The sequence below is a fragment of the Onychostoma macrolepis genome, chromosome 14 (genome assembly GCF_012432095.1).
Source record: "Onychostoma macrolepis isolate SWU-2019 chromosome 14, ASM1243209v1, whole genome shotgun sequence".
Classification (NCBI taxonomy): domain Eukaryota; kingdom Metazoa; phylum Chordata; class Actinopteri; order Cypriniformes; family Cyprinidae; genus Onychostoma; species Onychostoma macrolepis.
The window spans coordinates 19,374,363-19,400,704 of NC_081168.1; the positions used below are offsets into that span (position 1 = coordinate 19,374,363).

At 36.4% G+C, this 26,342-nt stretch overlaps 1 protein-coding gene and 1 long non-coding RNA gene across 2 annotated transcripts in view; one reads left to right on the plus strand and one right to left on the minus strand.

The window, feature by feature from the left end:
* Positions 1–11,231, minus strand: part of LOC131553845 (complexin-1) — a 56,916-nt gene extending 45,685 nt beyond the window's left edge. Inside the window, exons 1-2 of the mRNA XM_058798776.1 lie at positions 10,926–11,231; positions 9,835–9,947 (exon numbers count right to left, since the gene is read on the minus strand). Coding sequence (XP_058654759.1) covers positions 9,835–9,865 — 31 coding nt within the window. The 5' untranslated portion in view covers positions 9,866–9,947; positions 10,926–11,231. The remainder of the gene's footprint in view (positions 1–9,834; positions 9,948–10,925) is intronic.
* Positions 880–25,803, plus strand: LOC131553846 (uncharacterized). Its single transcript, XR_009274280.1, has 3 exons — positions 880–1,010; positions 24,474–24,603; positions 25,623–25,803. It is a non-coding gene; the product is annotated as an uncharacterized LOC131553846 (long non-coding RNA).
* The last annotated feature ends 539 nt before the right edge of the window (positions 25,804–26,342 follow it).

Below are 26,342 nucleotides of genomic sequence, written 5' to 3' on the forward strand. Positions count from 1 at the left end.
CCATCTCTATGGTAATGAGGCCGAAATAGACATTCCATTAAAGAGTGTGATCACATAACCTGGTGTTATTGTCGGCACAGACCAAACGTCCACCGCCGATCACACGTACACTCTGTATCAAACACACACACACACTGACAAATGGTCTAGTAGTTCATCACAAAAGCACCAGACTGCTTAATAGACCTCCACACCAGACTGTGGGTCATAACTGATGAGCACTGAAGAAAAAGTCGACAGAAAGTAGCGTCTGCAACCGCAGTCACGGAAAGGGAACGGCTCGCAACCTTTCCAGGCCTGCTGTAGGATTAACTCTGCTAGGGACAGAAAGGTTGCCAGAGTTTCGTGCTGGGCCGCGACCGCCATTTTGGACAGCGGTCAAGGGCAAGCTGCGTATCGGCCAAAAGACCTCTGCCCTGTGCCAGCAAGTGATGGAGTTCTCTCGCAGGGATACCGGATAGCAGCTCGGAGACCCAACCGCCAGAGCGTGGCACGTCAAGGTTATCTAACAGCTGACGTCGGCAACCTATTTTTTGCTTGCCGAGGTTCCTTTATGTAATTTGCATGAGAACATTATGGGTGTTAACTTTCACTCATTAGTTTGAGATTTTATTTAGAGTGTTCAATTCTCAGGAGACATCCTGAGTTTATTGTGTCTGGATCTATTTCTACACTTGAATATTTCAATTTAGGTCAGATGTCTTGTGGCTAAAAAAAGTCTTAAAACAAGGACGTTTTAAAGTTTTTTTTCATGCCGGCAGACATATAATGATCTTCACTGAGGAGCTCTGGGAGACGGAGTATGATAATTGTTCCCTGGGCCAGGCTGTTTTATGGCTAAGATTAACCTCACAATGGTTTCATGACACTGGATTAATATTAGGCCGACTGCAGAAGGAAAGTAACAGTTGAAGAGAGAGCTTTGAGAGTTGCCTGTAATGAATCAAAGAAATGAAATGTCAAACAGGTTTTAATGGGGCCATTTGGACAACGTCAAGCCACATCAGTAGGTACTAAATCACTTTTTTCCTTATTTTAACATTTTTTTATTTCAGGCGAGGCAGTAATGACTGCGTGTGCATCGGGAAGAGAGCATTACCTATTTTTTTACACAAATTCTTATAAAATATCCATTTAGCCAAATTTCAGTTTATAAGGTAAGACGGGGAAATGTTTGATAACGATGCTGTAAAGGTGCCATGCCGATGGTGAGGATGAAGTGAAGAATGTTAGTAGTTTATGATGGTGATAGTGATTACTGATTAACAAGACCTTTCTAATGATCTACTGACATCTGCCTGAATCAATAACTGCATGGTACAAAGTGAGAGCTCACTGATCACACTGATGAGCACTGCATGTATAATTTTCTTATATTTTAAGATGAATGGTATTACTAACTAGTTGTGGTCATAATTGTTGGTACCCTTGATAAATATGATCAAAGAAGGCTGTGAAAATAAATCTGCATTCTTTATCCTTTTGATCTTTCATTCAAAAATCTAATCTTTAATTTTTACATTTACTAACTGTTAACAGTTACTGGTAAAACATCTACTATAATACAATTAAATACTTCTTTGAATTAAGATTATACTTTTACGTAATTTTTAACGTTGCAAGATACTTTTTGCCCAACCTGGTCTCATAAAAATACGTACCTCTGCCACGTTTTGTGCGACACCGTTTTATGTACCTTGCTGCACGTTTCGCCGCAGTTTCAAATAGAAATGTCCACTGAGTGGCGCTAAAACACAGGTTCAATATGTGAACCCTGGCACGTTTTTATGACATAGATATTGGTATGTATTGCTGTTTTTTTATTACGTTGCTTCAGATACGTATTGCGGCGGTTCAGAATTCAAATATCCGGGGACTGTCGCTAAAGGTTAATGCTCTATCGTGGTGGAAATATGCCCTACACCAAATCCAGCCCTAAACCTACCCGATAGTGTTAACAAATGCAAAACTGATATGAAAACATATTAGCTGATGCAACTGTGCCATTTGGACTTCCTTTTATGCAGATTTTAACTGCTTTGTAGAACCGTAGTTACATGGTATTCGAACTGGTGCTTCTCGTCTCCTAAATCCGTCTCCGTACTCCGTGAGCTACCGAACAGACTTATAATCTATGAAAACCCATAGATATGAAGCTGGATGTGTTCAATGCTAATGTTCAAAAGCATCAGTTTTCAAATCTCCCAGCATATTAATATTGTGCGAAAATTACGCTTTATTACTCGCAACTCTGTAAATTTGTGTGAAAGTGTTCATTTATTTTGGAAACTGCAGTGATATGTACTTATTGCCTATTGCACTTTTTAGCGTGACATGAAATACATACCATTGGTACGTATTTCATGTCACGCTAAAAAGTGCACTCAGGTACGTAAATGCCATGAGACCAGGTAGTTTTTGCCCAATTATTGGTGTAGTTACAACATTCACCAGCAGGGGTTGGAAGATGAGTCATTGTATATACAGTAAATGTTAATCATTTAAAATGTTGCACCTACATTTTTTCATTGTAACTAAATGCACATTTGTTTTTGTTTTTTGTTTTTGTTGTTGTTTTTTGTTTGTTTGTTTTTCATATCTTACTGTTGTCAGTGCAGAGTGTATTTGAAATATTAATGCTAATACTAACCAGCCAAGATCTTTTTTAGATTTGGGGGGCAAAATGCTCTGCAATATCTTATAAGTAAAATCTCAAACTCAAATGTTAAAAACACACCTTGCTTCAGATCAGCATAGCTGCATAACTAGTCCCCCGAATGTTGTGTTTTGAGTGCTGGCAACCACACTGCAAAGTTTCCTATTTTTAGTGAGTATTTTTGTCTAATTTTCCAGCTAAAATACTTGAAAAAAAAAAAAAAAAAAAAAAAAAATATATATATATATATATATATATATATAAATTAGCTTGAGAAACAACACTTCATAATATATTAAGATTTGTTTTGTTTGTAGTATGTATCTTTAATATAGGTGAATTTTCACTTATTTTAAAATAAGTAGTGCTGTCAAACGATTAATCACATGTTTACGTAATATATGTGTGTGTACTGTGTATATTTATTATGTATATGTAAATATACACACATGCATGTATATATTTAAGAAAAATATGTTATGTTTATATATTAAATATATTTATACATAATATAAAATATAAGGATATAAATATATAAATGTATATGCAGGTAAATATTTCCAAAATATATGCTTTATGTGAGTGTATGCATATATACATAATAAATATACACAGTACACACACAAATATTATGTAAACAAAAACTTTTATTTTGGATGCGTTTAATCAAACCAATAAATAAACCAATTCAGGCTAACTAATCTTGGTCATCATTAGGCCCAGATGAAAATAATGACTTTTTCTTCATTTTCTGTGCTAATTTGATTGGAAATTCTGCAGAAAGCATTTATAGATAAAAAAGTTAAATTAACCTGTAAGTATTGCATTCTTATAGCTAAAAATGAGGAAATGAGGAGAAAGGTTTCAGTTTAAAAGGTAAATAAGCTTAAAAAATGTTAAATCATTTGACTGAAATGATTCAGTGACTCACTCATAAGGACTAGCACCTGTTTTGTTATTAAATTAATCAGCGTTTCTCAAAGAATCGATTCAATGAATGATTCAATGACGTTCTCATTTGTTTTGTTCCTGAATGATTCTGTGTTTTTGAATTACTTGCTAATGAAGATCATTTCACTTCCATTTTTTTTTTTCTCCTGTAAAGTGCGCTTGCCGTGTCAAACTGGCAAAGACCTTATGGAGCCCCATGGCACCGTGTAGGACCATCGGCCGGTCCAAAGTCATGACTCATCCATTTATAACACACATGAATGGATGCAGCTTGACCAGATATCTAACCCGCGGTCATTCTGGGGACAGAGCCCATCTGTGCTGTGTCTGTATGTGTATGTGCGCTTATACGAGTGTGTGTGTGTGCAAATATGTCACAGCATGTGACTTGGCAATTAAAGGACATTGATTGTGAATTGATGTGTTGACAAGGTATCCACAAGGCATCATTTGCACATGAATGGATCACAATGGCAATTTGATACATGCATTGGTGCATTGTGGGTATGTATATGTGCGTGTGTCATGATGGCAGGTGTTTTCTCTGTGTGGAACTGAAAGGGCCATTGCACACTTGTAGTCCCTGCAGCTCAGAGCCAGAAACCTACAGCCAGAGAACCTGCCCATGTGTCCTACCATGTGGTCATCTGCTGACCCGAGAGAGATGGATTGAGATAGTGTGAGAGAGAAAGAAACAGAGAGAGCATTGTGTTCCGCTCAGAGGTTTAAGGTCAGGCACGATTCACAGCAATACTGCTTCTTACACTATCTACAGGAGGGACAGAAAAACATATTGCATCCTGTCCTGGAGAGCCATTAAAACAGGCATGAAGGTGGCAATAAGAAAGGAAAGTGTGTGTAGGTTTACTAAGCTGTATAGACCAGTGGTTTTCAAAATTGTTGATGCCAATGAACCCCAAATATGATAATACCCTTGTGTTGTATATATAATAGTGTGTGTGTGTGTGTGTGCGCGCACATTTTTGTGACAAATGAGGACATAAATTTGTATAATGACAAGGGTATGACAGGCATTACAAGGAGAAGGTGACTTTTCAGGACATTACCCCATGTCCCCACTTTTCAAAACGCTTATAAATCACACAGAATGGAGTGTATTGAAAATCTGAAATAGCACAAAGTTTCCTGTAAGGGGTAGGGTTTGGTGTAGGGTTGGTGTAGTGCAATAGCACATACAGTTTGTACAGTATAAAAACCATTACACCTATGGGATGTCCCCACTTTTCACAAAAACAAACGTGTGTGTGCGCGCACATTTTTTAAACAGAATAAAATAGTATAAATGTTATGTAAATATTAAGTTATAATGTAAAAGTCAGTTAATGTTAACATTTTACATCTCCAATTTTCTGCTGACCCCTGTTTGATAACCCATGTAACTTTGAGGGCAAAATCGTCCTCAGAAGTTAGCTAAATATAGCAAAACATCCCTTTGAGGATGCTTCGTAATTAGAGTTCATTGGTCATTCTAGATTTTATTACCCCTTCTCAGCCTGATTTCCCTCCCTTCACTCACCTTAGAGGCTCACATTACAATTAAAACTTGATGACTGTCAGATTAGTCCATGAGTTTGGCTCTAAGAGCTCCTAAAAGCCCTATAATCAATTTAATGTTCGTCTGATTCCAGCCGAAATGCCGGATCTAGCATTTAACCTCCTACCCTGCTGTGGAGGGATCAGCACCTGGCCCTATCTCAGCTGGCGTATTGATTTCAGCACATTGCATTTACCGTTCTTCTCATTACATGGTTAAAAATCATGCATGCTGAATGTAAGCAATCAGTCGTTTATAGGTCAACACATAAATCAATAGGCGTCAGTTCTAGTGCTGCACAGAGCTGGGCTTCCTGACATCACAGGCTTTGATTTCCCCTTGTAAGTTACACGTGATGTACTGATGTACGTTGTTGTTACTGTGGTAATTTAAAGGTCTGTTTGCTATTATCTATATGTTAGTGCAAGAGCTTTCAAACTGGGGTCTAGGGATGCAGAAAATTTCATTTCAAGGTTAACATTAACAGTTTTAACATTAAGGGGGAAAAAAGTTAATATAAAAATATAAGTGTAATGAAGCCAATAGTTCCAAAGACCCTCTTGATGGTAGAATTAAAAATTGTGCCTATTAAAAGTAAAATGAGTTTCTTGCAACCAAGAACTTCAAATTGGGAATTTAAGAATAAAAATAAGGGTTGAGCTTTTTTATATGCCCTGCCAACACAGGACAGAAGCTTAAAATGGGAAAAGGTGACATAAATAATAGCTTGTTTTCACATGATTAATTTTTTCCGTCATTAATTTGAATCAAATTAACCTCTGTGACAGCCGTGATGTGGTATTACAGCACAGTTTTGCACAGCCATCACTTCAATAGAACTCAATTTAGTTCATTGCAATTGACTTGAAGTTGCGTTGTGCTTTTGATTAGGGCGATTTGATTAGATTAAGCATTTCCACGACCCACACTAATGTATGACCAGAGTCAGAGTGGCCCGCCAGAACCCCACAGGAAGTGCGAGAGCATTGACGTTAGTGTGAAGGTGATCTGATTCAGATCCGAACACCTCAGCGCAGTTGTTAAAATTGGATTCAGCCGAGCAGCTTCTGCATATTAATGACAACAGGTGTTAATTTACCACAAATGTGAGCATCCCAATTAACAATGAAAATTAGATATATAGTGAGGCCTGAGAGCACACGGAAAATCTGCAACTTAAACCTGTAAACAAACATTAAAAATTAAAGCACATTCAGGCATGTCGAGCTCATTAACAACGCTGACCAACTCTATGCAAAACTCTCTTTCCACTCCACTGAGCTGCTTTAGCCGGAGAGATGCAAAGAGAGGGGTAAAAGGAGGTAGTGGTCAAGAAAATCAGGGTTATATGTTGAAGGAAATACTGCAAAAATGTATGTGCATGTCAAGTCAAATCAAGTCAAGTCACGTTTATTTATATAGCACTTTATACAATACAGATTGTTTCAAAGCAGCTTAACAGTAATGAAAAGGAAACTAACAGAATCAATAACAGATCAAAATCTTATCTGCCTCCATTGGAGAGGATATGTTTTTTTATATGCATTTTATTCAAATCTTGGCATTTTTTTAATGCAATATCCATACAAATATGTAGATAGAAACATAGGTATATTATAATGATGCAAACTTCATCAAATATATGTGACAAATTCAAATTATGTTGTAAAGCAGCTCTAAAAACAATAGTGTCATTTTTCAGTTTAGTGTTGGTTCAATTCGGTTCAACAACTGTCTAAAGTTCATAAATTGTGAAACAAGTTCAATTCAGGTAAGCAGCTCTATTGAAGACAACAGTATCATTGTTCAGCTCAATTCATTTCAAATTTTGTTCTCATACAATAGTACCAGTGCAGTCAATTAATAGTACTAAATATTTAGTGTCTTTTAAATCCCAACTAAGCAAGCTGAAGTGCAGTACTGAGCAAAAGATATGGAAGAAAAGAAAACAGATCAAATGTGTGTGAAATTCAGCAAGAAAGTGAGACGAGTAAGTGTGAGAGCGCATGTGTGCATAGGGGTGGCTTCCCATTCTGGTTGCATTCTAGCTGATGCTGCAGGGATGCCCAGGAGATTTCTCTCACGTAACCGTGATTAGTCTTACATCCGTGAGCTTTAGTGCCGAACTCTCTCGCCACATGCTGACCTGCTGCCTCTAAATCTCTTACTGAGCCAGACAGGCCCATTATTTCACTTCAGCCTGAGCTTTATTATCTAATGTCGGTCAGAACCGTGTGTGGGGGCCTGTCAAAACGGCTGCTGGCAAATGGAGATGGCCTGTTCCATGATTTACAGGATCAATCAACGGAAGAGGCTAGCATACAAAAAAAAAAAAAAAAAGCCCAGAGCAGCAGTTTTGAAATGGGTCTATATAGTAATGCATTTATGGATGCATCTGAATGCTGCAATAAAAGCTTTAGTGCAAATACATTCAACCTTTTCCATTTATTTGGTATCACGGGATTGGTTTTCTTTTTTGCATCAATTTGCATATAGACTTATGATTGGCCTGCACTTCGTTGCATATTTTTAAATGCTTATTTGATTGTACCTTTCCTTGAGTGTGTAATATAGCTGTTTGTGCATCTTCAGAGTTAAAAACCACAGAAGTTCACAGCAAAGGGAGTTTATCTCTTCAAAATAAAACACTCATCGTTTGTAGTCCTGACATTTTTTTTTTTGTGATTTAGCTTAATCCCAATGTTATACATTTGCATAATGCCTTCCCACTGGCTGCTTTAGCCCCGCCCTTAAAAAGCAGTTGAGTAAGTGATTTCGCTATGCTGAGGATATTGTATATAAATGTATATAAACTTCTTATATTGACACCACAGTTACCAAAGATATAATACTATCTAAGCCAAGTCAAGTCACCTTTATTTATATCACACTTTTATAAAATACAGATTGTTTCAAAGCAGCTTTTACAGTAATGAATAGGAAAATGACTTCATGATTATGATTATTCAGCTCAGCTCAGTTCAGTGTTGATTCAGTTCAGTTCAATAACTGTATAAAATTCATTAACAAGCTCAGTTCAGCTATATACAATAATGTCATTATTCAGCTCAAGTCGGTTCACTGTTGATTCAATATTGAAAAATTAATCAATTATGATATAAAGCATTTACAACTGCTCATGAAGCCTCGGGAGCTGAAACCCAAATATGGCAAGGGGCGTTACATTTCCAACATATGCTCTAAGTGTCTGACCAATCAGAACAGTCTGGACTTTTTAGAAAGATGGGTTTTAAAGGCACAGGTTTTTAAACAGAGTGTTTCAGGCAGGCAGAGGGTGTATAGTAGGAGAAAAACAATGTGTTTTTGAACTTTAAATCATGTAAATGTATTCTAGCAGACCCCAAAAATAAATGTATGAACTTGCATAATATGGACACTTTAACCATTTATAGCTGATTCTTGTGTGCAGCCAACTGAAAACAAAATGCACCATGCATCATCATCATTTGCGCAGAACTGAAGCCTGAAACTAAGCTTACCTAAAACTTATTCTCTTGCTGCCTTGCAAGCACTGGTAATTCCTGCAGGAAATGCAAATCTAGTTACAGGCGACTTGAAATCTTTAAAACATAATAACCCAAAAACATCTGAAGCCAGGATCAATTTATCTTAGACACGCGCTACTACTCTTAGAAAAGGACATGATAGGACGAGAGAGGAAAGTTGGGAGTAAACATGAAGCTGGGGACCACTCTCTCTTCTCAAGGGTGAAATCCCTTTCCGTACAGCTCAGTGGATTTCTCTCATTTTCTTTATCGATGGAGCAAGTGGACTAGGGCAGGACCCTCAAGGGTTGCTTTACCCGGCAGCTGGTTAATGAAACAGGTCATACGCCACCTTTTTATAGCACATCCCTGCTAATCAACCGCCACAGTCCTGCTCTTGCGACATCCCTCGGGACTGGACTGTCAATCTCAGTCTTGATGGGGCTAAGTGCTCTGACGAGCGGAAGTCCGCACAGAGTGAGACGGATAAAATGCTCATTACGAATGCGAAGGAGATTAATGAACCACATTGAGATGCAGTTCTGTTTGGACATTTAATGCCAATATTTATGGAATTATTATTACTTCGATTAAGCTCAGCAGAGCACATTGTCAATTGTCAGTAAATGTGGTATGTCTGGATATAAAATATGCCTGGCAAAAACAATTAAAATGGAAAAAATAATAATAACCAAAAGGATCATTTAAAAAGTTATAGTAAATAGAGAAAAACATCTGAATTGTCTTCCAACTAGAAAACATACCCTTTTGTCATGAAAACAACAGGGAACTGCGGCAGATTTTGAAATGCGCAAAGACTCACAACCTCTATACCAGCCCAACAGATCAAGTGCTTTCTAATCCATCACAATATTATCTTAAACCTCATTGTTTGACTTAAAATATAAGCTATGGAAGACTAAGACATATAAGAAAACACTACTCCAAAGCAAAAAAAAAAAAAAAAAGCAACACTTGGTTCATTTTCCATGTGCATGCAAATAAAGAGCAGTGCATGACTTACAAGCTAAGAGAAAGGTTATGTGTAAGCAGATTGAGCATAATGGTATTGCTGTGCAAGCTTACTGCATGAGTGTATAGTTTCTGCTCTGAGTCTATTCTCTGTGTGTGTCATGTTTGGAGAAACAGGATAATCTGAAACTTACCTCCCAACGCTTGCTTCATAACAAAATTCATGATGATGGCTTTTTATTCCTGCCTTCTTCAACCAAATATTACATTCAGGTTAAGCTTTTCAAGTAGTCCTTTGTCGCCAGATCTACAATGTGAAACAGACAATTACTTAATAGCAAAAACTTAGTTTGTATAAAAAGCTATTCACTGTAAATAAATAAATACAAGTAAAAAGTGGATGTGAGCAGTAGTTATTTCTACTTGCCCCTTAAAATTTAAATTTGAGTATGTGTGTGATTTTGTCATATTAAATAATGTATTCGACTGGATCAAAACCATTTATTATAGGTGTCACAGATGAAGGCATTTTTAGGTAATATGATAAAACATTACTAAAGACTATAATAATAATGACTGCATGGCATACACAATACTATTATCATGCGACATGTGAAGGACAGTAAAGGTCAATATGCCTCGCGTACAGTTCACACAAAGTGCAGAGTTGTAAAATTACGACGGGCTCCCTTTAGTGGCTTATCGGTGCCTGCATGTAACTTAACCTTCACCAGGAAAAAAATCGCGCTAATAACAAGCTCTTGGACAAGCATACATCGTGTACATTTGAAGTAAATCTACAGGGAGCGTTTGTTCTTCTCGTGGGGAATGGCAACATTGCAACCTGAATATCAAATAACATTTGAGGAAAAGGCGTATTATGATGATTGTTAGAGTTTAAGAATGTAAATCTTAGAATAAAGGATATTACAATACAACGCATGACTGGATCTCTTAATCTGTGTGTAAACTTTCCCTCATCCATCCGAATCGAACCCACACGCTTATAGTCCGAATGCACCGAAACGTTGGCTGATGAATGTGTCCGGGTGAATCTCGTACGCAACTGTGCTCCTAGTATTTTCTTACGCCTATAAATGCGTTAAAACGACCCGCTTTAGTATTTACTCCCGTTCCCGAAGCGTGCCGAAGACAAAATCACTTCCTCGTTCATTGAGACTGATTTCAGCACCATTGCTGGCGGACAGCTCCCGTTCCATCCCACATAGAGCAAAAGCCAAACGGTCGCGTTCCATCCACACACACACATAAAGGTCATAATTACCTGCACGGCGATTTCAAATGTCTCGAGAAGCTGATTAACTCCTCAGAAATGAAAGTTGAGAGCAGTACTGATACAGCGAGGCTTTAACTGCTCGTTCCTAACATCTCTGGTTTCCAGGCAAAAGAAGGACGTCCTTGTTTCTCGTGCTCAGAGAGGCAAGTGTGAGTGTCTGTGAGGGGAACTGCAGCTGCCGCTGATAAAGGCACTCACTGAATCACATGGAGAGCTCCCATCTGAAGCGTCCCATGTTCAGAGCGATCAATTTTTAAAGACTGTGGCTGTCGTGAGCAGGTGTCCTGCTACATATTCCCGTTATATGCATCTTCAATCCCAGCGCTAGGGGATCAGCTTATTTAAAGCACCTTGCCTTGATGCAAAGGACTTGTCGCATTCAAATGGGACATGCATGGAAGGTTACGTATATAGGATGCGGTGCAATGCTTTTAGTGTTACGGCACGGTATGATTGAACGATTAAGCCTCCGTTTGCTCGGCCTCACCTCGATTCGTCCTTGAGCTGTCTGATGCGACTCCGCATGCGTTTTCCTGACCAAGCATGATTTCAGAAAGTGTGGCCGATATGTTTACCCCGAGAGTGTGATAAGTGCTGGTGAAGTGGTACAGATGTGCTTGTGGTTTCAATTAGCAGGTTAATTGTTGGGTGCAATTATAGTGAAACCATCTAAGCCACCAAATCCAGGACTGGATGTATTAAAACAGGTCAAACCTGCTACTGTATGAGTTGTTTAAGATATATTCCCACTTAGAGTATACCGTATTAATAGTTAATTTAGCTTATTCAGGTATATAATAACTAAAGGGGGGGGGGAGATAATTTGGTAAACTGTATATCCACACATGTGGCTTTGTTTCTTTGTAATTTTTTTGTGAAATTTACTAGCAAATTCTGGGTGAAATCTGATTTCAGTATAGCATTTATATTTACATTTACATTTAGTCATTTTGCAGACGCTTTTATCCAAAGCGACTTACAATTGAGGAATACATAAAGCGATTCATCTTGAAGAGGCAATCAGACAGAAGAAGTGCTTGTAACACCAAGTCTCAGGCATTGTTCAAATAAGTACCAACTTGCAAGGGAAGGAATAAATAAAGATATATTTTTTTTTTTTTAAGTTTAGGATGAAGTCAAGTAGTGTCGAAAGAGGTGAGTTTTCAGCTGTTGCTTGAAGATTGACAGGGATCCAGCACTCCGGATAGGGGTGGGAAGATCATTCCACCAGCCATGATAGCAACTGAAGAAAAAAAATAATGTTTTGTTCATCTAATAAATAATAATTTGTAATATTCTTACAAATTCTTGTCAAGGCAGTTAAAGATTTTTTTTAGTATTTTGCAATGCAAGGAGCTACAAAACTTGTTCTTTCATCACTGTTTGATTTTCAAAGCCCACTATATGACATGGCATAATTCCCTCTTAAAATTAGAGGCAAACATATTTGCCTGATATATCAAATATATTAAACCCCAGAGTCGCAATAAGATGCATGTAACTCAACACACAAATCTCAAACTTGGTGAGATCAACAAATGTTAATTCAGTAAAAATGTGAAGTCAGAATACAAATCAATTTGAATGGCTATCAATAAAGAAAGATGCTGTTTGGTTTCAAATGATGTGTTTCTAGCACTCTACCAGCAGGGGCTGAAATATTTGAGACCACATATAATAGACTTGGCATGCTTTGTCAAATTCAGTGATTAGTTTTCACTCAAAAGTGCTTATTGCATCAGTTCGATGCCTTGTAAACATAACTTCACTTCCAGATGGGTACTCTCCAATTTCCAGCCAATTTGATTGAAGCTGCTGATCTTTGGGTATGGCTTGCCAGATTTGTTTGCATCATACAGTCAGGAAACAAACAGCGGGTGTCCGTGGGTCTCTGTGTAGCTACAGAAGAAAAGTTTTTCATTTATTTGATGCAACCCGAGGACAAGTAGTGAAGTGGGTGAAGCTTTATCCATGTTGAAAAAAAAAGCGAAGCATTGACTGATCAGTCACGCTGCCTTTTGTGCCTTGATGTGACAAGAAAGAAAATCCATTTTGTTTATCTAATCTTGCGTGTGTATGCAAACAAAATACATCAAGTGTTAAGTAGGCGGACGTGATTTTGAAATGACCATTAATACATGTCATAAGATTATCACGGCTATATCAGTTAACGCTGAAAACTTTGCTGCATTTTTAAAGCCAACTTTATCTGAAATGCTACAGGTAAAGTGGCATATTGCAGCAGAATTTAGAATACACGCAGTAGTGATCTTTACGATTTGACCATCCTCTCTGCCCTTCTGCACTGCAATATTTTATTTAGCTTTGTATTCAAATCCACCCATTTGTACCGTTGCCAAAAGAGAAAATGATTCACATATGGGGGAGTGAAGGCTGGTAATAACCTGGATTACAGACCGCAGTGGGTGTCAGATTCCCAGGGAATTTTGAAGTTGACATTTTGAGACATTTCGCCTCCCACCGCGCTGTTACAAACAGCAGTGAAGGAGCATTCAGCCTCAATCAGCGTTGTCGCCCACACAAGAACCTCACAAACGCTAAACACTGCCTAAATACTTCACTTTCTGACCAACAGCAAGCACACAATAGTGATTAGGATGATCGTATGCAAACAGCTGTGTTTTTGTATTGTTTTTTAATGTATTAATGAATGCTGCCTCCTTAAAACTGCTCCTTAAATTAGAGATTCATTCCCCACATCTGTGTTTATCTGTGTTGGCTCTGTCTCCCTCGTTTCAATCTAAACACATTAAAATGTAAAATGGCTTTGGGGCTGAATTGAGTAGCATTATCAAAACAGCCTGTCACACTTTTGCTGCATTTGATTTCTTGTCTCTATTTGTTGAGTTATTGCTACCTAAAATTGGAGATGGCTTTCGAAAATTGAGACATTAGAGTCACTATCCAAACCGTCAATCCTTCTCATCTCTGTATAATGATTATGGTTTCTCGGCGACACACACTTTCCCATAGCAATCAGAGTAGTCTGATAATTATTTAAACCTGATTTTAAAACAGACAATGTTCAGTAGATTTTGTGCCACCTAAAATCCATTTAATTTTTAATCTGTAATATTTTTAATAAGCAGCAACATCCAGTTCATGGCCAAATAATGGAAAAGTAACCTGAATCAACTTATTATTGGGTAAACAACATGAGTAGCTTTTTATTAAAGCTCTTGTGTCCTTCATCATGAGCTGTTGCCATGCCGGCCGTATTGTTTTCAATTTTTTTCAATCATGCCATAGTCAATTAAGGGAACAGCCTGCACTTTACATGGGTATTAACAAAAATCCCATTCTGCAAAATTGTCTATATTCTGAACTGTAGAAACCGAAACGCCCACACATCGTATTTTATAGCAGGTACCGCATCTTCAGCGTTCAAAGAGAAAATGAGAGATAGCGAGAGGCAGAAAAGACAAAAGTGTTTACTGAAGTAATGGATGTTCTGACTCATCGTTCCGAAGAAACAACACAGATCCTGCCTTCTAATCTCTTATATAAAATGCTCTAATTCTGAGGATATTTTCAACAGTCTTCTGTGTCCTAAATATTAAACTGTGACTGCAGTGCTGTTGAACTAAATGTGTTAATGCACCATGCGAATGAAGTAATGCGTCATGTGGAAACAAGCTACCTTGCAAGTAAATGTCAAAAACCAACTAAAGAACAGGATGTAGCACAAACAAACCAACACACACAGGCATAATTATATATACCGAGCATTTTGCTTGCTCCTAAAATGAACTGAATTACCCTGAGTAAGCACAGTACTCCATCTGCGCTTGTGTTCGTTGTTATTTCTTGGTAGATGGTGTGCAGGTTTGCAATAATGACCGTGGGTAAGTGGACGCTGAGAGACCCCTGAGTAGGATGATCACAATTTTCCATTCCTCCCAGTTCCTTCCGTTTGTTTTTTCCATTGTTTTCAAAGCTATACGTCATGAGGAATGGGTTAGAAAGGGTCGTTTTCCTGAATAAACTTGATTTGCCTTTAGGCTACAACTTGCTGTTTGATAATCACTTGTGGGACTGATTTGTTTTCATTAACAGCACCATCAAGCGCTATGGTCAGAAAAACACGTTGGACCTTGAATTCAAACAGTCACGTGATATGAAACAGTATCCTTAAGGTAAGAGATAATTACTAGATATAAATCCCCACTGGTCATTTCCCTTTAGATTCCATGTGTTTATGCAAGTTGGAGCGTTTCAAGGGTTTAATAAAAATAGCTTTAATTATGAAAGATCCTGTGTTCAATTATACCCCCTTAGGTAAATATGAAAGCTGTAGTAAACAAACCTGCTCACGTCCTTGAGGCTGTGATGACAATCCTTTTGTTTATTCTGAACTGATGTATAAATTGTCTTCAGATGCATACCGAATCCACCTGAAATTTTTAAAAAGATGTAAACTGTCTTTTTGATTGGAAAAAGACATAGTTTGCTAATGAATGAAAGGCTTGTGAACAAATTCTTAAAGAAACAGTTAATCCGAAAATGAAATATTCATATCATTTCAAACCTGAATTTATTTTCTTCTGTGGAACACAACAGGTGAATTTTGAAGAATGCCCTGTCCGTTCCTAGTATTGATGAAGGTGACTGCACTAGGAAAAAAATGGTGTAGGTTTTTACGTTGAAATAAATTTTCACTTTAAAATGTCACAAATAATTGTGTGACATAAAAGTCATCATAAAACTGCCATGATTTGTGCAACAGACCAATTTAAGTTGTTATTCATTAAAACTATTTATGAGAGTTCAAGCGAGAAATATAGCGAAGTCTGATTTATAGCAAATCTGTTCATTGAATTAGAACTTTTCAATAAATTGTTTCATCCAGTCGCCATACAGCACTTCCATTCTCTCTTGGACTCTAAAATTTTTAAAATAGCCATGCTCATATTGTGTGTCTTACAGCAAGCTATTCAGATAACAATGTCTGTCTAGACCTTAATATCTTTCGCTCTCTATTTCTTTCAGTGAGTCATGACCAGTGGTCCTAATGATAGACCCAATTCAGGTCCCTCGCACAAAATTGGGCTACCTATTTACAACAGGACAGAATGTTACTCTCTGATCACAGAGGTGGATTTTTGTCTCTCTGACTGTCTCAATACAAGCCTGATCGCTTCACATTCTGTCCTTATATAAACACTGATCTGTTCACTGCACTCAAAGGTGTGAATTTCCACAATATTTTGGAACTAATTGCTGTAATTTCACAGTACTTTTTCTAAGCAGTTCTAAAGTATAATTTATATTAAATACAGTTCTAGTGTATAATTCTGAATACAGTTTTTATCATAAGAAATTAATGTTAAATCGTGTAAAATCTTGACTGTGGAAACATGTTACTCCTTGTAATGTGCTGAAACAACACTAGGTGATATTCATACATTCTATAATTTTTCTTCTTTTTTTTTATCTCTGTTATAGTGGAATACAACTGTGCTGAGCTTCACATGGTTTTGTTGTAACATATCCCCAGATAATAAGACTATTCTGCTGTCTTGTGTCTTTTCTTTTCTTTGTCTCTCTTGTCCCCTCCCTCTCTCTTTCTCACTTATTATGTCTCAAGACTCTGCTTGTGACCCAAACTGTCATTTGTTTTCATTAATGCTGTCATAACTAAGCTGTCTGAAAATAAGGAGCATTTCAAAGAGCTAAACCACAATGGTGCTTTCATGCAGATTCTGCTGTTAGAACATAGTATGTACTCTAAAGAGGATTCAGTTCAATAAACAATATAACTTAATCATGTTAGAAGCCACATTGAGTTTAATGCAGATAAAAACAAGTTTATGAGTGATCGACTTGCAATGGCAGGCACTATATAAAAGTCCTAGATCGTGTAATTGATCACAACTTCTACGTAACTTATGTTAGGTATCTTGTAAAACTGTTTTATGGAGTTTTTGTCTACTGAAAGTCTGATAGGACTTTTTTTTGGAAGGACGTTTTGTCAAGTGTATGTTATTAAACTCAAAGGTTCACGCTTAAAAGGTTCTTCACAGCGATGCCATAGAAGAACCATTTTTGGTTCCACAAAGAACCATTCAGCCAAAGGTTCTTTAAAGAGCCATCTCTTTCTTACCTTTTTATAATCTGAAGAACCTTCTTTCACCACAAAGAACCTTTTGTGAAACAGAAAGGTTCGTCAGATGTTAAAGGTTCTTTATGGAACCGTTTAGACAAAAAAGGTCCTTATGGCATCATGAAGCACCTTTATTTTTAAGAGTGTAAACAACTGTACTTCTATCCCCTTCACCCCTGTCAAAATTAAATATGACTATTGCGGAATTTACTGACCAAAATGTGTGCAGAAAAACTCTCGCAAAATAGACGTGGGATTCATAACATAACAGTGATTTATTCTTACCATCGTTCTAATGTTGATGAATCCGAATTATATTCTAAATGACGGAGCGTGCATCAGGCATGCGCACTAAAATCAGAAAAAGTTATTCTCAAAGCCAGTAAAAATGTATTTGTGTATTATGTCGTTACAGCTGGTTCTAAATTGGATCTTATTTCAAATAACTTTACATGAAAATGTATTTTTAAATCATGATTTCTGCATGAAAAACATGTTTTATGCATGAATATGTAATGTGTTTTAAGCAGTGAACTCTGCACAATAAACAGATTGGGTACTGTGTTTGCTAGCACTTTTAAAACCAAAACAAGTACCTGCACAGAGTAAAGACTGTAGAATTACTTTATTTCATTTAATATTTACAAACATATTGCTGATAAACTACATTTATATTACATCTTTACAATGCAGAGGTGACAAAGGATGTAAATAACAAAACGACTAAATAAGATGACCATGTACCTTTCACCTGTCGCTGAAAATTGTTGGCATTGCAGCTTGTTGAAAGTAATCACATAATCAGAATCAGGATGACTGCTCTGGGGAGTCAAGGGTACCTTTAACGGTGCCATTTTCAGTTAACGTCAGCAGATCTGTCCGACTCCCTCTCGTACAATCCAGCCGTCTAATTCTGTTTCTGTGTAGTAGCAGTTTGAGGACACAAGCCGAGCATCATCTCAATTTTAACAGTTAGGTGTTTCAAGCAAAAGACCACATGCAGTGCAGACTTCATTTTTAGTGTACTTTATGAAAAAATTCAGCTAAAAACGTTAAGAGGAGACTCCATCTTCTTTGACTTGTGTGAAACTGAACTAACTAAGACTTTCTAACTTTCCAAATCCTGATGAATTTCCATGCTGGTCCAAGCTGGTTTATGTTAGGTGGTGCTGGTATATCAATTTAGCCATGCTGTTCACCAGCTAGACCAGCCTGAGGATCCATCCAGCTGTTAGCCATTGAAAAGTAGTGAAGCAACAGCTCATTCCCTGACCACTTGTCTCTTGCATAAACCGCAACACTTCAGATATAACCTAATGGCACTAACTCAACAAATAAAATAAAGAGAAGAAGGTCATGAAACCTGTGACTAAGGAGGGAGGTTTATAATTCCCAGCACAGGTGCTCAAATGAATTTTGGTAGTGCGAATTAGATTGGTGGCCGGCTGACCCACTCACAGTGGTATAACATTAATTATCTTTCCCCAGAAGAAGTAAGATGAGACTGATGAGACGGCTTTACAGTGTAGTATGAGCAAGACTTAAAATATCGAGGCCAAGAGAAAAAAAAAGTTAATTATATTCAAAAGTTATTTGAGGATATAATGAATAGTTGATACGTTTTTGGAACTGCTAATGGCTAGTGAGGATGTAGGCCTGTTCCTTGCAAAATAATATCCAGGTGATGACAAGTTACCATAAAAGTGCAGCTGCCATCATTACGCTAAGGAAAAATGGGAGAAAAAGGCTTCGGCTCATTTTCTGCATGGGTAAAACTGTGTCTCACGAGATCAAATAGAACAATGAGAAATAGTGAGCCATACGTCTCTGTAGTCAAAAGAGAAAGAAAATGAGGCCAAAAAGAGTCCAAAAAAAAAGCATGTTTAAAAAGTCATTTCATGTGCACATGTCATCTTAACGACACAGGCATATGTGTTTTCTAATATAAAACAATGACCAGTAACTTTAATTCCCTTGTGACAAAAAAATAAAAAATTTATAAAAAATTATAGCTGTCTATGTAGGCAGAATTTTAGCCATTTCAGATGCACTCTTGATGCAAAGCCTGTTCCAAAAACTGGGCAACATACTTATTATGTGTGAGTGTAGAACCAGATAAATTCTGAAGCAACATCACATGTAATTGAAGAAGAAAACACAAGCTCAGTAAAAGATGTCAGACAAGTCAAGAGGACATTTTGATAAAAAAACATTTTTTTAAATGTAATTTACAATAAACTATTTTTCACAATATTTGAATGCATTTATTATACTTTTTTTTTTTTGCTTCATATGTGAATGACATATACAGTAAATTTGCTGCCTTTTCAATGCATTCCCGTATGGTCACTTATTATATCTCATTTCAGTTATGATGTCTCTGTAGACAGCAGGCAAGGTAGCTAACTAAGTTATTTAGAGCTATAATGTCAGTATTATGGGGTATTTGGGGGGTATTGTACTGTACTGAAAAAAGGAAAATTGGTGTATAAACAATTTTCACTCAGAAAATGCAAGAAAATTTCACAAATAATTACAAAGAATCAGTAAATAACGGTGAATTAAACATGACATTTTGAAGTAGAAAGGCTGAAACAGCCTTTTCTTGTAAAACATACTCCAGTAATCTTTATTTACTTCGAAAAAAAGATTTTCAAATAAAAGGGTTTATATTTTTTTAAATATTCTTTATACTATAAAATACTGTATACATATATACTTTATGCATGTAGTTAAATCTAATTTAAAAAATGTAAAATACAAAATAAATAACTAAAATATTATCATATTAAGAAATATTTTACCTAATATGTGTTATTTGTATTCTTATTAATGTCATTAGCTTAGCAACTTATTAAACATTTGAAATGAAATGTTGACGTTTAACATAATCATTTTTTGACATAAAGTTGCTTCATTTGAATCAAATTACTTGTGAGGTTCTATTTCAGTTAATGCACATACAGTATAGATGAACACAAAGATAGCTCAAGGAATTTTGGAACAAGCGAGAGAGTGAGAAAAGCCACAAGAAGCGAAACAATGGAAGGGTCACTGCTTAGTAAACCTCATTAAAAGCCTCAGGGTCATCACAAACCTCAATCTGATTTGAGAAGCGGGACATGATGGCGTTCTGCTCCCTAATGAGGAGAGAGAAGGGCCTGAAGCCTCCGAGAAGAGCCAATGTCTGGCACACTGTCTCTGCGACACATAGAGGCCTGTCACACTCACTCTCTCCCTATGCTCTTTTCATCACTCCCTCTTTCTCTCTATTCCTTTTCTTATTTTACATATTCACTCACACACACATTCGCTGAGACAAAGATAGGCAGGAAACCTCTCACAGGACTGAAATTGGTCTGTGTGATAGACTCTCACAGTCTCAGTGGGGCACCTCATATAGTTTCACCGTGGGATCTGACACCGATGACCAGTTTAATGAGCTTGTCTCTCTTTCTTGCAGCTTGCAACCTTTTCCCAGAACACATCAGGTACATGAAACGGACCTGTGTTACAAACAGCAGTACCTAAATGTTGTTTTACAATGACACATTTCTATCGACACTATAAAAAGCATTTAACCTGAGGATAGAATGGAGTGCTGTCATACTTCAATGGATTGTGGTCAGGAAAAAACATAATTCAATTGCTCTCTGCATTTCCGCAGGAGATTTTCAGTGACATAATGGATTACTAAAGCAGGTGGAAATGCTTGAAAATATTTCAGAATGATAAAATAGCTGTTAAATGTGAAACAATGCGGCTTTTTCCATAAAAGCATGCAGAAATCAATCTTGACTCTGTAATTAATTAAATAATTATTTGGTTTTTAATAAAATTTCTAAATGTTTAATTTTTTTTAAATGTCTGATATTTTAATATTAGCCTTAATATACTTTTTTTTTTTTTTTTAGTAATAGGCAATTTGCGTAATGGCATTGAGCTGGCAATTTAACTCTTGAAACTCCCTCCCTATAAATATTATCTGTGCACCAAACTGACTGGTAAACTATATATTGATTCACTGTGCTTCACAAAATGAGAGCAGCAGCCACAGCAGGTCATATCATTTCAGAAAATAAAAAACTGTCCTATAAATTTATGAAAGGAGAAAATGAATTCTGTTGAAGAAGACTGTTTAGGTCACATCTTGAAATGCTGAAAGTACGTTACTTGAATCTTAATTCTTAAATCTTAACACAGCAGATGTGAGTTAGACTTAAAATCTCTATACAGGACCAGTAAATCTCAGAACAGATGGGGGCTTCACACTATGAGATTCTCTCTACAGGAAATGATGCGTATAAGATCCTGTCTTCGATTGCTCTTAATTGTCATTATGCTTCACTTGACATAAGAGAGACATGAATTTTGCTGTTGAACTCTCCATCTAACACCTTTCAGATCAAAATGAAGAGCTCAGCTTGAAAGCTCAGCTTGTATGGCCTCACCTTTTTACTCAAGATCTCCCGCATTAGGTCCGTCTCCGTTGCTGTTGACTCTCAGCTTGTAAAAATATGTACCTCTTGGACAAATGAACTGGGTAACACTTTATTTCGATAGTCCACTTTAGACATTCTACTAACAGTAAGTAACTTTGCAACTACGTCAACTGGCAGTCATTAGAGAATTGGTAGTCTGTTTAAGATCTTCTAACACTTTATATTGATGGGTTCACAACATACAACATACTGACTATGAGAAACTTTACAAGTATGTCAACTTATTCTACTAACCCTAAACCTACCCTACTGAGAGTTAGTAGACATGTATTTGCAAATGAATGAGAATTAGTTGACATGTAGTTACAAAGTTACTTATAGTTAATAGAATGACTCCTTTGGGAATCAAACTACACTGGTCACGCTGAATGTTTTTGATTCACTAAAAAGAACCGACTCATAAGAATCACTCCTTTGGGAATCAGACTACACTGGTTGCACTGAATGTTTTTGATCCCCTAAAAATAACCGAGACTATTTAGAGTTATTTAATGGGCAATCAGGCTAAATTATGTTTTCATCCAATAAAAGGAACCGACTCATTATGTTTTAACTTAATGAAAGCAGCCGACTCATTAGAATCATTAATTTAGGTATCAGACAACACTGGTTATGCTAAATGTTTTAGATTCACTAAAAAGAACCTGACCTACTTTAGAGTCATTCGGTTCTAACTACACTGGTTGCATGTATGTTTAATAATCGACTTATTAGAGTCATTTGTCGTATGCTGATTCAGTAGCAGTGTTGCGTTTTGATTCATTCCCATTAATAAATATGAGCACTGTTAATAGAACTTGATTCAAACCTCTCAACTCGCCTTCTTCCACTGCCATTATCCTACCACACCAGATGAACTACTATGACCGCTGCGTTGGTTCTGGCTGTAGTTCACTTTATTCCTGGACCATGTTTAGTAGCTTATTCAGGCTTACATATTCTCTGTTTTACTGAAAGTATTATAAGTATTTTTTTTCTTTTGTACCTTCTGCTGCCTGCTGTAATGTTAAATAGGATGAAATGTTCCTCTAGGGGACTTTAAAAGGAACAAAACAAATTACAGCAATATGAAAGAAAATTTAGTATGAATAAATTGTCGTTGGTGTATAGTAAATTCAAGAGTGGTCACTGTGTTATGAATACAAATATATACTTGGTTGCAAATGTAATATAAGGGTCATAAAAATAAAATACAATCTGGATCACATCATCTCAGCTTGCAGACTGTCTTCTGTCTTCATCTTGTAAGCTGTCATAATCATTCATCACAGGTTTGTATGGCAATCACTTTACAATCAATTACTTTGGCTTTGTCTTAATCTGTATCTTCTGGTGTTGGTTTTGGAAAAAGAAAACATTCTAAAACAAAAACCAAATAACAGTAACAATAATATTCATAATAGATAGCTTGGTATTATTGTATATCCCAGAGTGGTCACTTTGTTTCGTTCTTATGAATACACATTGTGAAGCCACGGGGCATGAGACAGAAAATCTAATATACGGATCATGTCAAAGGAAAACAAGGCCTCTGATGAGAGGTGAGATAATGGAACGGAATAAAGAAAAAAACAAATCTCAGTTTATTTTTCTTCATAGCCGTGGCCTGTGGCGTCTGGTGAGCAATGGCTTGTGTATCTGCATCGGCTGTGTTAGAGTTTACAGTTCAGTTAATGGCAGCCAGAGGCAGTTCCAGGGTCAGTGGATATTCACGGCTCAGCTCAGACATCTGTGTACCAGCCTTTGAAGTAATACTGGAATATGATACACTTTAAATATTTCAGTATTACCGGAGCAACAATGAAAAAAGTCTCACTAACCTATACTAAAACATGCCTAAAGGTCAGAAGTTACAATCCAGGTCTCAAAGGATTGTGTAAAATAGACTTTGTGTTTTCTCTGTCTATGGCAATGAGTTCTAATTTCTGATATCTCAATAAACACCTGCACCATTACTTAAATGTGTTTTCAACTTGCAGAATAAGCTACAATACACAGTATTAGAGCTCTGAATTACTGTACTTTATTAATTAGAATATTACAGGCACAGAAACTTAGGAAAGACAAAAACTTTCTGGGTTTTCCTAAAGACATTTTATGCACCAAATATGATGGCAGGAACATAAATGACACACTATTTACACAATGTTGACTCTACTGTTCAAAAGTTTGAGGTTGGTCAGGTTTTAAAAATGTTATTTATTGATTGATTTTTTTTATTTAAAATAACTTTCAATTTGAATAAATTTTATCATTTAATTTCTTTGATGCAAAGCTGCATTTTCGGTGTCATTATTCCAGTCTTAGTGTCACATGATCCTTCAGAAATCATTCTAATATGCTGATTTGCTGCTCAGGAAACATTTCTTATTATTATTAATATATGTTGAAATATTTTTTGAAAACCATGATACCTTTTGATAAATAAATGAATAGTTCAAAATAACAGCATTTATTTGAAAGGAATATCATCTAAAATTATTTATATATTATTAATTATTTATTATGTCTTTACTTTTGATCAACTTAATGCATCCTTGCTGAAAAATAAAAATAATAAATAAATAAATAAAAGTCATACTGACCCCTTTTGAATTGTAGTGTATTATGTAGGCAAGTACAGGTAAAAGTGAATGCACTAATGTGGTTTCACTGTCTTATTTAAAAATCAGTGTATATACAAAGAGCTCAAGGGCTAAATTTAATTTGATTTGATAATTATTTCAATTTGCCTAAACATTTTATAAACTGAATGTTTAATCGGGAATCATGAGCTGACATGAACATTAGGGGATTCCTGCATCTTTGATGTATATTGGAAAAGTCTGGTCTTCATATTTTTTATTAAAAATGAGAAATGTCTGTGCTTTTCTGTGAGCCGGTTGATTTTCACATTTTGTTTTTGTCCAGCTGGTATAAGCACTCATGTGCTGGGAGCTCTGCGGCAGCACTGGCACTGTGGGAAAACTCCTGCTGACTCACAACCTGCAGTTCAACACTGAGTGATTGAGGCAAACACTGCACACGTTTCTCAGTTTGGGTAAGATGAAAACTCTAGTTTTGGGTTTCAAGGCTTTTCTGTTAGTGCTTAGACAAATAATTCAGGCAAAAATGAAAAGTCTGTCATTATTTAGTCTATAAAACCTGCAAGAACATATAAAGTCTTCTGGATGCAGGACTTAACTCATACATCAAGCAATTGCATATTCACATTAACAATGCCAAAAAATGAAATCTCTCTGAATATGTGGCAATTTTCTTCAGTTCTATTATTAGTAGGTTACATAACCAGGTGAAACCTTTTGTCCCTTTAACAACGTGTGACAAAAAGCTGCGCACAGCCATTATGCATAACATGATATTCCATATATAAGCATGGAACCCATAATTACCAAAATGTAGTGGTTCCATTCCAGTCATTAATATAGTCTTTCAGCCACAAAAGCCCCCTGACAGCCTATCATTTCACTATGTCTTTTAGAAACCCTGACAAACCTTTAGACAGAAGTTATATTATCTAGAGCACATGTATATTTTGAAGTCTCTTAGAGTTTTTGAATGTCTTTCTATGCCTGACTACTGACAGCATAGTATAAATTCAAGTCGACCTTTATTTATATAGCATTTTATACGATACAGATTGATTCAAAACAGTTTTAAAATAATAAACATCAAAATATGATGCAAACTTCATCAAAAATAAGACAAATTAAAATTAATCAGCTCAATTCAATAAAAGTTGTCAAATAACAGTGTCAATGTAGCAAAACTCATCAAATCTGAAACAAAGATGATAAGGTAGCTCTATAGAAGACAGTAGTGTCATCATCCAGCTCAGTTCAGTTCAAGTTTTGTTCTGATCCAATAGTTTCAGTGGTCAAATCAATAATGTTATTGAATGTTCTAACGTAAAACATTCTGCTATCCTTTAAAAAAGTTAAATAAGTTGACCGGAGGACGAAATCTACACAGTCTGATGCAACTGTAATAATGGTTCTGCTCTCAAGCTATGGATATTACATCATGGATTCATATCTTTCCTCTGCTCCCCTATGTAAGTTCTCGGAGGCTTTGATGCTGTGCCTTTTCTGTCAGTGTCAGTGTTTTGAGGACAGCCAGACAACACCGCCTTCACACGCACAAGTTTGCAGATGAAAATGGGCCTGGAACCTTTCATTCTGCACTGCTGAAGGTAGAGAGGGGGTTGGAGTCTCACGGGGAGACCACCGCTTTGTTTGAGAAACATCAACATTCAACTCCTACTCTCCCCTCACACACACACACACACACACAGTGCTGATGACTGAGAACCTTTTCTGGTGTGGATGTGATGGATTTAAAAGTTGCCCACTCCATCTCCCACATACATTCTCCATTTGTAATACTTGGTCTGGTCTGGATTGAAAAAAAAAAAAAGATTCCACTCAAAAATTGCTAGAAAATTTCAAAAATGATCACAAAGAAATGGCAAGTAACACTGAATTAAATGTGAAATTTTGAAGTGTGAAATTTGTATTTTATTTTAAAACATACTCCAAACCTTTGCTTTATTTACTCTTTTTTTCAGTGTAGCTGTGCTGGGTTCATGTTACTTGTATCAAGTCAAGTCAAATTTATTTGTATACTGCTTTTCACAGTACACATTGTATAAAAGCAACTTTACAGAAAAATATGATGTTAATGTTTTTAATATCTTAATAGCTTCATGCCTTACAGTCGCATTTAGTAGATTAGAGCTGGGCAATAATATAGTTTACATTTTACAACAATACAAGCAGA